At 33.2% G+C, this 17,259-nt stretch overlaps 1 protein-coding gene across 1 annotated transcript in view; it reads right to left on the reverse strand.

Annotated features, from left to right (window-relative positions):
- Positions 1-4,161: 4,161 nt before the first annotated feature.
- PIK3R3 (phosphoinositide-3-kinase regulatory subunit 3) overlaps positions 4,162-17,259 on the reverse strand; it is a 37,632-nt gene continuing 24,534 nt past the window's right edge. The window contains exons 2-10 of the mRNA XM_026707137.2: positions 14,573-14,684; positions 13,408-13,506; positions 10,896-11,076; positions 10,009-10,134; positions 9,201-9,343; positions 7,738-7,914; positions 6,912-6,986; positions 6,267-6,437; positions 4,162-5,607 (exon numbers count right to left, since the gene is read on the reverse strand). Coding sequence (XP_026562922.1) covers positions 5,409-5,607; positions 6,267-6,437; positions 6,912-6,986; positions 7,738-7,914; positions 9,201-9,343; positions 10,009-10,134; positions 10,896-11,076; positions 13,408-13,506; positions 14,573-14,684 — 1,283 coding nt within the window. The 3' untranslated portion in view covers positions 4,162-5,408. The remainder of the gene's footprint in view (positions 5,608-6,266; positions 6,438-6,911; positions 6,987-7,737; positions 7,915-9,200; positions 9,344-10,008; positions 10,135-10,895; positions 11,077-13,407; positions 13,507-14,572; positions 14,685-17,259) is intronic.

The raw sequence follows: 17,259 nt of genomic DNA on the forward strand, positions 1-17,259 counted from the left end.
TTTTCCAGAATCTTACTGTATCTGTCAATCTAACAGTATGATCATTAAGAAAACAATTGATTCTTTGTATTTCAATGTAGCTTTTGCATTTTCAACAAAAACTTTGTAAAACCAACTAATATAAGATCAAGTGCCTGGATTGTGATCTATCCCATTGAAACAAGAAATTTAATCCCCAAAATTTGAATAACTTCTATATTTCTTTACATTTTCTCCAACATGAGGCTTTTAGTAGAATTTATCACGTTTCCTTGACATTAAATATCATCTGTAAAATACTGTTTTCTCTCATTCTCACTGAAATTTATTTCTGTTGTTTTAGTTTTGTGAGGGTGTTAATATTCCAAAGGAAGATAAGCTTTCCACACACACCCCAGCATTTCCATAGCATTAATTAACTGCCACTTCTATTTCATTGTCCCCCCAACTGTGAGATAATGAAAGATTGCTAGACTAGTAAAAACATAGAATGGAAAAGAGGCACTATTCCAGGGGTGGGATTTTACCAGTTTGCACCTATTTGCTAGAACCGGTTGTTAACATTCTAAGCAGTTCGGAGAACCGGTTGTTAGAAGGAATTACTGGCCTAATCCTGTAAGGAAGGCAGGAAGGAAACATTCCGGTGTTGCTTACAGAAACTGCCTCGCCGTTAACCCTTATTACATTCTTGGCAGGACTACACTTCCTGTCTCAGGAACTTCTCTGGAGTTTTTTTCCTCTCCTTTGTTGGTACTTTGCTTGTGTGGAGTGACCATCCAAAGTTACAATGGCACTGAAAAAAGTGACCTCTGACCGTTTTTCACACTTATGACTTGCAGCATCCCCACAGTCATGAGACACCAGGCAAGGAGATGCGTGCCTCAATGTGAATGATATTGAGCTGGCCACACCCATCAACTAAGCCATGCCCACAGAACCGGTTCTTAAAAAAATTGAATCCCTCCCCCTGCACTATCAGTAATGAAGAATCTATCACTGGCAAAAAAATATAGCCACTAAAAGTATGCTGGAATAGAGTGGTAGCCTAAGTACAACAGCAACAAGGGCTGTAGAGCCCAACTTTTTGATGACACAGAATATTTTTCTTGACTTAAGCAATGAAGCAGCAAGAGGTGAGCTGCAGGAAGTATTGTGGCATACCTAAAGTTTCTATGAAGGTGGAGAAAAACCTGGGTTTGAAGAGAAGGACTGATGACTCAGGTATAAAGAAAAGGCAAAGATAGCAACACTGAGACTAATGGTGGCTCCTTATTCTTAATGTTGAATTTAGCATCTGCCTAATCATTCCAGAAAGAACAACACCATTATTTTGTTTTTTTAATCTAGCATTATGCCCTAACATATTTCCACTGTAGTGTTTGAAAACAATCCTATCTTTGAAGTAAGATCTTCGGTTTTGTTTTTGAACAAGAATAACTTTTACTATTAAAGTTACTGACAATCAAATCTACAGTTAATTTTGGCTAAATTTTAAGCAAATAGGGAGTTTCAAGAAATGCAAAGAATTATCCTTCCAATGGCAATTCTCTTTAAGGATAAAAAAAGACTGCATGTAAATTTACCTCATAAACTTATTCAAATATCCCAAACCATAAATCACTGATTTAAGAATTAAAGTGCCCCAATTAAAAAAAACAACCAATGGTTGACCATATATTCAAACGCTTGGCTATTACCACATATAACCTTTAACCTAAAAAAAGTTAGCCACAATACACACTACCACTTTAGCTTTTTATTCCCCGTTAACTGTAAATTTAAGATACACAAAATTTAAAACAAAAACAAACAAAAACCCCAATAACCATACATTTCATCAGGAAAAAAAAATCAAGTACCAAAAAGGGATTTTCCAAATTTGAGAAAAGAGCAAAAAAGCAAAATTGCTACATGAACAAACACTGAATTAAGTCCCTGTGTATCTTGTCAAGACTTTTCATAGTGAGTGCCAACGTTTATCCCCCAAGTCCGTAACATAGCACTAAACATGTCCCAATTTCTTTAAACAAACCACTGTATACCTATTCCAAGACAGATTGAATGACCTGCTCTATTCCTGAGATTATGCAGGTTGATGTCTTATAGCATTGATGTGGCTTCTTTTATTTTAATCCAAGTGCTACATTATATAAAAGAAATACAATATGACTGCAGAAATTGCATATAAATGAATTCAGTTTAGATGGATTTGATGGATGTAGCTGGAAATTGGAGTACTGTATCCCAGAATAATGTCACTTAGTCCATGATCCCAATGAATCCTATGGATGTGCAAGAAGTTGTAACAGTGGTAGTTTATATGACTTTTGAAAAACAAATATATGCAAGAGTACTTTCTGAGGCAGCGTAAGAGGGAATGGAGACACAAACAGCTCCAGTTTGCTCATACGAGCCCTTGTATATGTTTAAAATGGGTCTCTAGTTCATAAACTATTCATATGATTAAATGAATGGTTCAGGGTTCTGCTTAGGGCTAAGAGTGCAAAAGAGAAGTTATATCCTAGATGTTTTGTGAAACCTTCAATTAAATGTATGCATTAGTTCTTGTTAAGTACTACTGGCAAATAAATTAATTACCAGAAATACTGGCATTTCAATTGTTTTTAACCTGACCCACTGAGCATCACAGTAAATTTAGCAATTGCATAAAAGCTGAACTTGTGAGGAAACAAAATACTGCAAAATTCTCAATCAAAATGTGCTATATTAGACAACACTATTTCGTCCACCATTTAACACTGCAAAAACAAAGAATGGATCATCAAGATCAGCATTTTTTTAAAAAAATCATACTTTTTAACAACCCAAATATTTTTGTTTTCAGAAGCAAAGATCTTTTCTTTGCTTTGGATGTACACGTTCGTTCATAGATTTGACTTGTTGTTTTCTGTTCATTTCAGCTTTGCTGTTAGCCAGTGATGCTTGTAGGCAGCTAATCCTAACAATCAGCCAGGAGAATTAAGAATGCTGCCACTTGAGGTCAGCTAAGTCTCACTAATGTAAAAAAAATTATTGCAGTCAAGAACATTAAATCATGAACGCCTGCTGAAACTGCATGCAGATGGTAAAACATATTCTCTATCTATTTCAATTAGGTTTTAAATAGTGGAAAACAATAGAACCACATTCATAAATTGGATCAAAGTGGCTCCAGAGGTATACATGCAATAGATGTTTAAAGGAAGTGTACATTTCAGAATTTACTGAAATCAACAAATTCCAGTGAGTTTGAATGGGTAAACAAGGTGAAATTTATTCATAATAGTGGGAGTTGGTAGATTTTATACTGGCAATCCATTTTGTGTTTATATTTGAAATAGCAAGATTGATTATGGAAGGCCCAGAAAAGTTCCACTGATGTTGACATATGACTTTTGTAGCCTAACCGGTACTTGAAAAATGTGCAAGTGCCAGATGAGACCGAACAACCTGCCTGGCACCCAGAGGATCTCCATGCTATTTCTGAAAACTAGCACTTAACAGTAAGTAAGTAAGCTCGCTCTGCTGGTGAGTAAAAACAAAGTGTGGTGTCCAGGCTTTATTTAAGAGGATGGGAAAGGGTCATTCATTATCTTTGCAGAAGCCTAGGGATTACACAGCTACAGTTCTTTTCACAAAGAACTACAGTCAATCCAGTTTTTTTCTGAAGACACTACTGTAGCTCTTGGCTTAAATGGCAGTAGAATAGTGCAAATCAGAAGTGCTGTTGGGACATATTAAGCAGTCTACTTTGGCCCCTCCAGCTGATGATTAGAACTCAAGATCTTTCAATTCCTGTTCAGCAATTTCATATTCTGCATAATACATATGCTTTTTGTAGTGCATTCTGCTATATGTAAACATTTGTAACAGTCGGGGGGGGGATCAAGATGTCATGAAAACAAGGAAAGACAGAAGAGGTTCATGTCCCAACCCCCTGGCATGCACTTTATGCTGAATTTGTTTGTTTCCCCCTTCTTTGTGTAATTGTTCTAGCTCAAGTATACAGAGAAGATTCAAGAAAATCATACATGGAGTGACAAAATGACAGCATTTTAGGAGCACAAATTCAGCACAAATTCTCACAGTCTAGTGGATCCAGTTCTCATTATTTGCTAATATTATTTGATGTTACACAGAATCTAGATGGATCTGATGACAGCAGAAAACCAAGCAGAACTGTTTATATTCTGATAAATTCTACCACTTTTATAGCTTGAGCAGTCTGACAAAATTCAGTTACCCAAATATTTGCTTGATGGTAAAACAATGAATTATAAAGATATGTATACAATCTGTGCAATGGAATTAATGATTTAGGGTGCAAGTCAAACATATTACAAATAAAATTACTGTAGCCAGTTTTAACAATATATAGACTGCACTCATAGGGATTTTTTTTTTTTGGTTTAGCAAGCCACTGAGAAGCAATCCATTGCACTTTTCAAGAATTTTTTTTTATAAAAACAAAATCAAACAATGTTTTCAAAACAGCAAAAATTATTAAGCATTTTAAAAAAACATGCCAAGAGCCCGCTTCATTCTGGTATACATTCCAAAGCTTAGTATCTTTTAAAAAGAACATCTGAAGTAGTTATAAGAAAAGAAAAATGTTAAAAACTAATGGGGAAAAAGTGGTGCAGTTACATCAGGTCAGTTATAAAAATGACATGAGAAAGTTTTAGCTTTCATAATTTTCTCTTCAAGTTTTGGCAAGTGTGCGATTGCAAATGCAATTATCCCCATAAGTGCTCAGTCCAGCAATGAGAAAAGTTTTGTTGGATAAAGTTTGTTTGTTTTTTAATTTGAAGATCTGTAGTGCTGTTGAAACTGAAACTTTGTTATTGTTGGTAATATATAAAGCAACATTTCTTTGAGGATATTCTTTTAAGAATGAACCTGAAACTTCCCCCAAAATTCCTTTGGTCTCCTCTCACCAAATACCATGCTACATCAAGATGAGCCCTCATTTGTAAGTTATCTAACTTGCAGCAAAGTTGCTAAAATTAACATGGAAAAGCTTCTTTAGGTGAGCCTTTCTCCTATTTTTCTGGAGTTTAAGACAGAAAGACATTACCAATACCTCAGAAAAGAAAAATCCATGTAGAAATTCCATTGATGGTGCCAGGCAAAAATGTTTCTACAATTTTGCTCCAATGGATTTTTAAACACACAGTTTGAGAGAGTGTTCTTGTTCTTTTTGGGAAATCAAGAGGCAGTCTCCTTATGAACACAGCTGATCTTCAGGTAGCACTATGGTACCTATCCCGAAGCTGTTGCTGCTAAGTTTCCGATTCACATTCATCATATAACTTCTTGTGCAAAACGAGCAGTCTAAGGAGAAAGAATGCCCTCTGGGTTCTAATAAAAATTGTAGAAAAGAAATTCGAGATAACCAATGCTTCACCTATACTTCATCTTCCTAAAATTTATCTACAAAGGGAGGGCATCTGTGCGTAGACAGGATAAGCAAGACGGACATTTAGAGAGTCATTGTGTTGGACGAGAGAGGTATGCTGGTAATGCAGGACTAATTCTTTAAGGGTGCTGTATAGGTTATATGGCTCTGCAAACCCATAACCTCTTGGAGTGCTGTAGATCACACAGTGTTTAACTTCACCTTCAGTTCTGTTAAGGAAAAGAAACAATATTTAATGTGATAAGTCAGCTAGAAGATTACAATAAAAAAAAAGATTCAGAAATTAATGAACCACACATTAGCTCTGTAATTCAAACTATTTAAAAAATTTTTAGAACACTGAGACATCGATAATTTTAAGAAATGTGGAGCTGTATCTAAGAGATTACATGTATACTATTTCTACAAAAATAGTTTTGTTTTTAAGTAATAGAATTTAGACCAATAGAACTGAAGAATGAAATATTTTGTCAAAAAAAATGATGTGAGTGAGTTGAGTGGGAATGAAGAAAAACCCAGTTTTTAAAGAAAAACCACTTCAAATTCCAATTAATTGTATCACTTATTTCATTAAAAGATTTGTATTTTACTGTTTGCTTTAGTGATTTTTTAATTGTATTAAATAATAAGTTCACCAAAAAGAGAAACATTAGGGGAATTGTGACTGGGAAAGTCCATTATAAAAAGTCAAATTAAAATATGCTGGTTTGTATTTTTAAAAAGTTTTTAAGAACTAAAAGGAAAACATCCTTAAAGTAAAAAGCAGATAAGACTGAACCACTCCCAGTCTAAAGCAAGTTCCTCTAATATAGTTACAGTTTGCAAGTATGCCGAGAGCTTTTAGGTAATTCATAAAGCCAATACTTACACCACAGAACAAGCATAGCAGCCTTTCTTGCTACTTTCTCGAATTAAAAATGCTCCATCAGGTTTCCCGCAAAGCAAATCTTCTGCCTGGATGCGATTGATGTCTCCCACAAACCAAGTCTTTTCATCATAATGTGGCAGATTTTCATCTTCCTCATTCAGAAAATATGTACTAAGAAAACAACAAATCCTTTTTCCTTAATGCAGAGTTACTTTTTATAATAGGATCATTTATTCTTGAATAAAACAATATATACAAACATCAGCAAAACCTTGCCTTAAAAACAGCACCTAACACTACTACCATCAACTTTTGTTAGAAGCATAACAAAAACTGGAGAGTAGGTATCGGTCATCTCATATATAAATGTGCATGTATATAATTAAAATAAAGAAGCATTAGTTACATTTTTGTGTTATATTCTACATATGGTAAAATCCATTACAATAATAAACTTTACTTTTTTATGAAAGTATATAAAACAGAATATCAGTGTCATTTGGCTGTTCTTATGGATGGTCTTTGACTAAGAAAATATACATATTTATGTGGTGATGACATTATTCTAGCACAGATCTGTATGCACCTTTGCTAGGATTTTAAATACAATTTGATAGCAATATAACATTAAACAATGGCACTTACTCATCAACAGTTTCATTTTTGATCCCCAGCCATTCATTAATTCGTTTCTGCCTTACTCCTTTATGATTAAGCCAGCTGCCAAAGAGAGACAATACTAGTTATTAACTTTCTATAATGATTTGGATCATTCCATCAAATGCCTCTCCAAGATCCCAAGAATACTAGGCCTATTATTTTACCAATATAAATGGTTTTATTACAGAATTATGCCCAACAATAATGTTTTAAGAGTAGAAGACAGTTGTGCTTCTTTTGTCTGTGTGTACATTATATGGCATTTTCTTTCTTGGCAAAAACAGCTGATTATGGCATAGAAAATATTTGTGGTATGTAAAAACATACACTTCCTCCTTCTTCCCTCAGCAATGAGAGAGAATGGCTAATTTATTCAATCATGCCCCCAATCATTGTAACACTAATGCATGAAGTCACCATATTGCAGAATGGCATAAATGAACATTGCATTGCCTTTCATTTCAAATTGTCTGGGAATATAGAACAAGAATAGTATTGAACATGCTGAAAAGGCTAGCTAAATTTATAATTCTTTTGTGTCAAGAAACTCGCTTATCTTATTTTATGTTATTAGTAGAGGCAAGCAGTGGTAGGGAAAGTCACCTGGTTGGCCAGGATTTTTTTGCTTCTAATTAGAATCCTACTCTGAATCGGGAACCTTTTATATTAATCAAAAACTATTCAAACATTTTAAAAATCCTTTTGTAATATCTTGTTTAATTTTGTTACCCTTCTCTTAGAATTAAAGCAGAGACTAGGTGTTGTAGTAGATAGTGAATAATGGTTAGGTGTTTAGCTTGGGCTTACTTACACAAGGTATTGATCTCTGATTTTGCGTAACTGGATAAGATCAGGTTTGATACTGTTCATTTTCTTGTCTGTTTCTCGGTTGTCCAGGGCTTGCTTCTTCAAATCTTGTTCCAGTCGTATCTTACTATCATGAATCTCACCCAGGCGTAATTTCAATTTTTCATAATTTATCATAATCCTATAAAACAAAATCTAGTGTTTTTAAAAGTTAAAAATACACTTCTCAAACTAAAATATTAAGTTCTGGTTTTAAAAGTATGCACATATTTTATCCATAATTATATAGCACCCAAGTCAATAGCATGCACTCCACAGAATAATTCTTGTCCAACTTGAAAACATCCCATTTCCAGTTCCTCCTTTTTTTTAAAAAAAAAAAAGCTTTAAAGTTTTATTAATAGTACATACTTGTGTCAACCTCAATCAGCTAAATTATCTTCATTATATCAGGAAAAATCTTTATGGTGTCTAGAATGTACCTATATCCCTACAAACTGCTTTGATGTGTCTTAGGGGATAGAAGTGATGCGACTGAAGACAGAATTCTGATCTCAGAGGGAACCACTGAGGTTTCTTCTTGCCTTTTTGCCAGCCTCCAATGCTGGGTCTTTGACAAGATGAAATATCTTGATCCAGGAAAGTCCTAGCACAAATATGAAAGTGGGCTGAGAATATAATGCTAAGCCTGATGTAGAGATCATAGAGAATATCTTTGAAAGACAGTGGAAGGATCCATGACCAAGCTAATGATCAGATGAGCACAGAGACTTTTCCAAGAAACAGCGGCTTACACTTGTCCCCCCAGCTTTCAAACATTCATATTACCAAGCGCGGGCTTTTTTTCTCCTTAGTCTGACCATTTCCTTCTTTCAGATAACATTTAAATGATATTGTGAGGAAGATAAATGACATGCTTTATAAAAATGATTTTGGCATATGGTATCAGAATCTGAACTAAAAGGAAATTCAGTTATATAATTGAATATTCTTCTGCTGCTATAATTATACCTTTAGAGTATGTAAAAACTTCATTCAACACGAATGTGTTGTTAAATTTTCCTGCTTGGTTGTATCTCTGTCTGTCCTGTAAAGATTCTGCTGACTTCAAACAGCATAATTAAGTTTTTTTAAATTACAATTATTATTTTTATAATGAAGAATTATTTAAATTATTTATATATACCTGAACTGTTTGTCCCTTAATTCAGAAAATGGAAATTCAAAGTATTTTTGTAAAGACTGTATGTTAAAACCATTAAGCTTTCTGAACTCAACAGAACATTCCTTCATAGCTGGAAACCGCATACTTATGTAATGACTCCAGATTAGTTATTTAGGTACTGTTTAATATTTAATGCAGCTCCTTCAGAGCGGAGTGAGAACAATTAAACAATTTTGGGCTGACAATGTAATTACCATGCTGAACTAAATATTATTAGTAGGTATAGTATTTGGTAGACTTACCGTTCAATTTCTTTCTCATTCCCTTCTCTTCGAAATCGTTCAATGTATTCTTTGCTATACCGTTCTTGGGTGTGGCACTGCTCTTCAAATATTTTAATTGTTTCATTAAAAGCTTCTATTGCTGTCCTCTTCATTTGAATTTCCTGCACAAAGCAGTCCATTTAAAATATGATAGTTTACAACCAGAAGCATAAAGCTATTAGAATGACTCTTATGTATTACCATTATATGAAAATACAACACACTAGTAATATAGGGGGCAACATTTACAAAATTCAAACTTTTTTAACACTTAAAATTTTGTTAAAATTGATTCAAATCCAGATTTGTTACCTTACATGATGAAAAAAGCAACAATTTGAGTAAAGAAATTAAAGTGGCCTCAACCATGAAGAACCAAGCCCCCAAAATCAAATATGAACCCTCCAGCTCTAGATCTTAATGTAGAAGCACAAGAGAGTTTAAGGAGGGAAATTTTTCTCCTGAATGTACCAATCTGGGAGGTTTTTTTAAAATAAAGAAATAAAGAAGTAGTTCGTAATATTCCAGATGTGATTGTATCTCAAAATGTCTACCACATGTGAAAATGCTTTCTGTTCCAGAAGGTTTATTGCCAAAAATAGTCCACACCTGGAACATAGAGATTGCATATCCATGATGTTGTAATCTCAGTTTAGAGGGAGTGTAAAATTCTGTAAAGGTACAACTATACATAACTACAAATACAGCAGGCTTGGTTTAAATAACAAATTTTAATTTCACATTGGCCTCTGATATGTAGTAAAATGTAAATCAACTTGCAATATACCTGTGATGTTCTGGTATATTCTTCATATAATCTGTCATATTCTTTACTTTTCTCTTGATATTGAGTGTGGTATTCCTGAAGCTTTTTGCCCACAGCATCAATATTATCTTCTTTTACCAACTGATCCTGCATACATCAGAGCAGAAAATAGATACATTTTTTTACGAAAGAAATTCAGATGCTGCTTTTGGTGCATAACTACCTCGGGGAAAACACATAAATCGTCTTAATCTTATAGAACAAATTCTTTTCAATTACCAACATTCCTCCACCCAGATTTTAAATGCTGATTGTTCCAATTACGAAGGAAATCTATACATCTAAAGATGATATAGTTTTTGGACCTTTTCAGAGATCAACTTTTTTAGGATAAATGTCCAACACCAACTTCTTCATTAACTGTTTAATCTCACTACAAACCATGCTAGGTTTTCATCAATGAAACTGGGTCTTTTTTTTTCTTAAAAAAAGATATCAAATACAATTTTTATGGTAAGTAGATAAAATTATAATCTGTTCATCTTACTTTTGCATCAAGATTCATTTAGATACACTTTTTAAAAACTTGATGTGAAATTATATTAGATGAACAGATCTCAACCATTATAGTTTAAAAATGATGCCAAAGAATTGATATACATGGTGCAAAGATAAATTCTTGTTAAGAAGTCTAAAAAGCACCTGAATTTATTTATGTTTAAATAGTAAACTTTTATTTTTACATTAGATACTTAATGAAAAGGGTACTCTAAAGTAAAAGCTGTTGAAACAATTGTATTTTAGCTGTGGTAAATTAAAGTATTTAAATAGGAGTAGAAAAATTGTTCAGAGCCTATTTTTCCACAAACATTCAATGAGTTCCACCTATATGCTCTTTGAAAACTTACCTGCTGATATTTAGACACAGGATACATCAGCTTCACATCAAGTTTAGGATTATACTGCGCAAGAGATTCATGATGATAGTGGTTGATCAATTCCACAACAGAATTAAATGTCAGTGGATCAGAAAAGCCATATTTCCCATCCATATGATATATTTTTATTAATTTATTATTGCCACCCTTCCTAGAAGGTAGATAATAATCATCATCAGGTACATAGCACATTGCGTTGATGATGTATACAAATCATAAGATACTTTATGCTAAAATAGAACACCAAATAGAACAATCCCTGCAATATTATTTTGCACCGTAAATTTTCATTTTTGTCTGTAACATTTCATTCATTTCTTTAATATTAATGCTTAAAAATCATATAAAAATGCATCCTAAGTAGAGCTACACCCAAACCTCATTAAGAACACCATGCTTAATAAAAGCTTTAAATTAAAATTTGGTAGAGGGAATTTTTTATGAATGTATAGAAAACATTATTCTTTCAGCCTGAGAAAATTTGTAAGGCATGATTTGGCTTCCCCTAATTTTATAGTCAAATGTTCTACAGAACTACAAGGAAAATAGTTAGCTGGCCTCAAATATATTGCAAACATTTGTATATCTGTGTTGCTATAGACAAATAAACAAATTCTTCTGGATTCAATATATTAAAACAATTGGTAGGGTGAACCTGGAAAATTCAGTCCTTTCCATTTCCAGATATTATTTTACTGTAATGTACTTTTCTTGAAGAATTAGTATCTCAAAAACAGCTGAGATAAATATGAGAATGTAATTCTCAATAGTTTTTAATCATGTGACTGTTGCACATATACATGTAACAAAACTAAAAATATTAATGGCCTGTCAAGAAAGTGTTTGAAGCAGAGAGCAGAAGCAAGCCTTTAGCTTTTGCATTCTTTTTTTAGACCTATCCTGCATTTACTAAAAAACCCCCCAGCTGCCATTAATTTTCAGAAAGCAAAATAAAACACTGTAAAATAAAAAGAAATGAAGAAAAAACAAGTATTTTTTTTAATAAAATAGTCACAAATAGGAATCCCATAAGACAGATCTAAATTTAAGAGAGTAAGTCACCCAAGATTAGGAATTAAATACAAGAGACAACGATTCAATCCAAAACAATACTCCTTATCTATAATCAAAATAACCTTTGATTTGAGTTTGACTTGGTTTGAGAAACAGTTTGAAGTAGTGACTAAGGCATCAGCTAGAAACTGGGACACCGTGAATTCTAGTCCTGCCTTGGGCAAAAGGCCAGCAGGGTGAACTTGGGCTAGTTATTTTTTTCTCAGCCCTTGGAAAAGGGCACTGGCAAACCACTTCTGAAAATTTTGCCAAGAAAACTGCAGGGATTTATTCAGGCCATCTTTGAGAATTGTTCATAACTGAACGGACGAATTTCTTTTTTAAAAAAGGCATTGCTTGTTACCTGGCTATAGCAGTAGCATATATGAAAGAAAAAAGTAGTCCTCGACTTATTACTACAATTGAGCCCAAAATTTCTGTTGTCAAACAAGTCTGTTGTTTTGCCTCACTTTAAAACCTTTCTTGCCACAATTGTTAAGTGGGTTGCTGGAATTGTTAAGTCAGTGACACAGTTGTTAAATGAATCTGGCTCCCCATTGACTTTACTGTCAAAAGGTCACTTGTGCCATTGTAACTTTGAGTAGTCACTAAATGAATAGTTGCAAGGCAAGGACTACCTATATGTGAGAGATATCAAGAGACTGGAAGTATATAAAAGACTGAGAAATTTCACCTCTTCCTTTCTCCTGTATGTTTAACATTTTGTGAAGTCAATTTGAGTCTCATCGGCTTGAGGTTGACTCAGCCTTCCATCCTTCTGAGGTGGGTAAAATGAGGACCCAGATTGTTGGGGGCAATATGCTGACTCTGTAAGCCACTTAGAGAGGGCTGTAAAGCACTGTGAAGCGGTGTACAAGTTTAAGTGCTATTGCTATCATGTTAGTTATTCCAAGGAAAGGCAAGTATTATTATTACTATTAAAGAAAACCTTCATATATTCTTGCTTATTTCGAGATCTTTAGTTTGCCTTCAGATAACTGTCTGGTAGAAAAGAAAAGGTTTGCATAACAACTATAGGGAAACTGCTAAGGATAATTATAACAACCAAGACAATGAAAAGGACCTCTGCAGTACTCAAAAGCAGCTCAAATCCTGACAATCCTATTTTTAATTCAGACTTCTGATATCCTTTGAAGCTACTCTGAAACCATCACCTCCAGAACCTGGTTTTATAGAGAAAGAAAAAAGTCCTAGGCTGCCAATTTCCATACAGTTTGCAAATGCTCTGGCACAGATGATGCTACTCTTTCGTATTATGCGGCACTTTTATAGCCTAGCACATACAGTACATAAAAGAACATTCTAGGATAATAAAGAATATTTACCATTCACATTCACTGGTTTCAATACATCAGTTTACTAGCAAGCACTAAACAGAACTTTAGAACAGACGGGACAACTTATTTACCGGAGTGTGAGTGTATAGTCTCCCTGTTTCTTTGTTGATGCATCTCGCACCAAGAATGTTCCATCAGGCATGTCTCGGAGTTTGTCATTTACTTCTTCTCTGGAAGTATAAAAAGTAAATAAAATACATTTACTTTTACTTTTAATGGGATCCCATCATAATAGCAATGTTAATTGCTAAAACATCTATCGTACTCTTGTTTTGTTTCCTTCTAAAACAATTACACATTTCCTACTTAGAACTTTCAGAACACTGTTGCCTAAAATAGTTTGCGGTCAATTTTTAGAATGTACTTATATGGTCTGCAGCTTTAATAAAACTTTTTTTTAAAAAAAGCTAATATTTGAATGTGTTACTTCTGATTAGTTATAGCTACTGATTAGTGCAGTAACTAAGGATTGCTTCACATCAGATTATTTACTGTTGATACTTTTAATCAGCTGAATCCAAAGACAATTTTACATTATTTAAATGTATTCAGTGTATCAACTTTTGTTTTGTAACTGATTATTTTCTGAACATATACTTGGTTATAATAAATTATTAAGATGCATGGGACTTTAAATAATAAGTCTATTTTTTGTTGTTTTTATGAACCAATTTTAGAAAATTGCAAAATCAATGATTTGAAGAATGACACTGATATGTGGCGGTTACTGGGCAAAAAGGATTTTTTTAAAAATGAAATGAAAGGAGATATGCAAACTCTTTATTGATAATCACAATATTTCTAATTTGCACAATAATGGTTGCAATGTGACTATAATTGGAACTGTAGCTCTGCCAGTGGAAAAGCATTGCTACACCCCTGCCACCTCTCTAAGAGTGCACTGTACATGACCTACTGAATCATATACTCTGCATTATCTAATCAATACTTTCCCCCCGATTCTTTTTAAAATTGGATAGTTGCATTCAATGCAAAAAACTTTAAGATCAAATTCACTTGAAATTAGGCTACTCTAGACATTTGATTTTAATGTAAAATCAGTTTATACTTACAAAAATATAGTTTTTAAAAATTAAAGTGTCCATTTCTTGATTTCATTATGGTTTAACAAGTAGCAAAATTGTAATTTTAACACTGAGTAAAAAAAACTTTTCACTAAGCTTAGTATCTTCACAATACTATCTACATAACTGCATATTATTTAATATTCTTTACCTTGAGATGTCTCCCCAGTACCATTCTGCTTCCTGCAATGACGAGCTGCAGTTCTCTTTTATCTCATTTGTATTTATAGGAGTTATTGATTTGGAAGGCTTTGGAGGAAGAGCTGAAAGAGAAATTTGGTCTATTATTTCTTACTGCATAGTACCATCTAAAAATATTAAAGAGAGGATTCAAGTGGGAATAAGAACACTTAAGAACACAATTGTTAATAACATTCAAGAACTAATGTCCTTCCTGAAATTACAATACTTTTTATTTAGCTGTTATTTGATTACACATAAAACTATTTCATCTGCAAATTTTATTCTGGAATTAGGTAGCGCTTGAATTAAATAAATTACATTAATATGTTTGCCATAACACAACATACAATTATCTTGCATTTTGAGTTCAATCAGTTGTTACATATAGCCAGTTAAAAGGCTCTGTCGCTCTGAGTATGTATGTTGAAATGGAAGAAGCACTGTATGATAAAATGGGGCTAAGACTCAGGATATAACATATTGATGGAACAGTGGGGGAACATGTGCCTAGAAAGACTGAAATTTACATTATTATAATTTAAAAGAGAACTTTTATAAAATTATATGCCGTTAGTTGATTCCAGAAAAATTGTCTCAAATGTATAAAGGTACTTCACATTTATGTTGGAAATGTGGACAGTAAGAAGAGTCATTTTATGATGACTGGTAGTTAAAAAGCCAGAAATTTTTGGACTCAAATACATATAATGATACAAAGAATTTTAAAGATCAACGTTCAACTGAAACCAGAACTTCTCTGGTTGGGATTAATGGAAAGCCAATTAAAAAAGAGCTGTGGAAAATTATTTAATATGCATGCATGCTTGCATACACACACACACACACACACACACACACACACACACACACACCCCTATCTTCTGGATTCAGGTCTGTTCTCTCTGACCTCAAAAACATACATGATTACATTTGACTAATCCCCAGATAGAAAAATTAACAAAAAATACCAGATATGAAAAGGCAATTGCAAATCACATTTGTATCACTGCCAAGAAAACTAACTGGACATATCCATGAAGTCATTGGGAGCTAAGTTTGACTGAAGGGAGACACAATTTTAGGAGTGATGAACCACGTCTTTTCAATACAGTACTGGGAAAAAGAAAAATTTATGCAAACCATTAAAGATCTCATATAAAATATTTCCTAAATCCTTTCCCACAAATGTTTAGTACTATGTAATATATTGCACAAAATAAGAGCTGTATTTAGTTTCAGGAGTATATTTTGTATAAAACATGCAAGATCTGCATCCTAAGGAACTTGATAGTATACTGCCAAAAACACATGGTTTGGATGCATAAAGCTCCTGACATTTCCATTTAAAATTACCCTATCCAAACTGGGTCAGGGAATTTTCTTTTAAGAAAAACAGAAAGCCTATGAGAAACAATGTCCCTTGATGCTTTCAATACAGCTATGTATGTTCATAAGCAGGAAAAGTAAATCCTAATGTAAATCCCAAGTAAATCCCACACTAATATTGCTAAAGGGAAAACAAATAACAACGCTGAGGTCAAACTGCATGCTAATATTTTAAAATTTTCATGTAAAAACAGCAAATTTATTCTCTTTTACTCCAGAAGGCAGAAAACAAACCAATAAACTCAAGTCCTAAAACATTTGAGTTTTCAACTAAATTTCAAAAAATACTTTTTAGCAGCAGCTATTCAAAAGTGGAATCAATTATCTGAAAGCTGGTGGACTTGCCTTGTTAAAATTTTGTATCCTTTGTTTAGAGATTAACTTTGTTCCAGTGGACTAGACCTCTGAGGCTCTTTCCAGCTTCATGTTTCTAAATGTTTCCTATCCCAAAATATGTTTCAAAACTTGACTTGAAGAGTGAAAACAAGTATCTTTATTAGCCATGTTGATGATAGTTAGTAGATAGGCGTAACAGAAGGTTTAGAAAAGGTTTGGAATGAATTCCTATATATTTAGAACAAGAGAGCAACAGGAACTGTGATAGTGTATAACTTTTCTAAACACCAACTTTAGTTGTTAGCATTGTATACCTATGGAGCAGTCCAATTACAGAAGATAATTTTGCAGATTCACAAGATGTCATTATATTTTTCAGATACATAAAATAACATATTTGAGCATTTTTGTCCCCATAAATTTAAAATAATTGATATGACAAATTTAGCATTCTTATTTTAATTTCTGTTCTGATCCTGAGATACCCAACAGATATCTGCTAGACACTAGGCTCACAAAAAGTACCATGCGATCAGTCATACTTTCAATCACAGTTCTGAAAATTCCAGAATTATGTATTACCAGGATATTATATTTAATTATATAATATATTTATATGTTATATAAATAGGGGATATTCGCATTAACTTTATATGAAACCATCATTATTTCACAGAATAAACTGTGAATATAAATATACAATATTTAAAGAAAAATTGCTTCATATGCTATCAATGGAGAGGACAGACTATAAATTACGAATATAAAACCAGGGTCTTAAGTAACAGAGAGGCAGATTTCTGTTGAATATTAGGAAAAATTAAACAGTAAGAGCACTTTAACAGTGGAAATCAATAACCAATAAGAATGTGAACTCCATTTCCCTAGATGTATTGAAACAGGCTAGACAGTTATGGGCACTTTTAATTGAAT

The sequence above is a fragment of the Pseudonaja textilis genome, chromosome 3 (genome assembly GCF_049901715.1).
Source record: "Pseudonaja textilis isolate UNSWEBS1 chromosome 3, rPseTex1.2, whole genome shotgun sequence".
Lineage (NCBI taxonomy): Eukaryota > Metazoa > Chordata > Lepidosauria > Squamata > Elapidae > Pseudonaja > Pseudonaja textilis.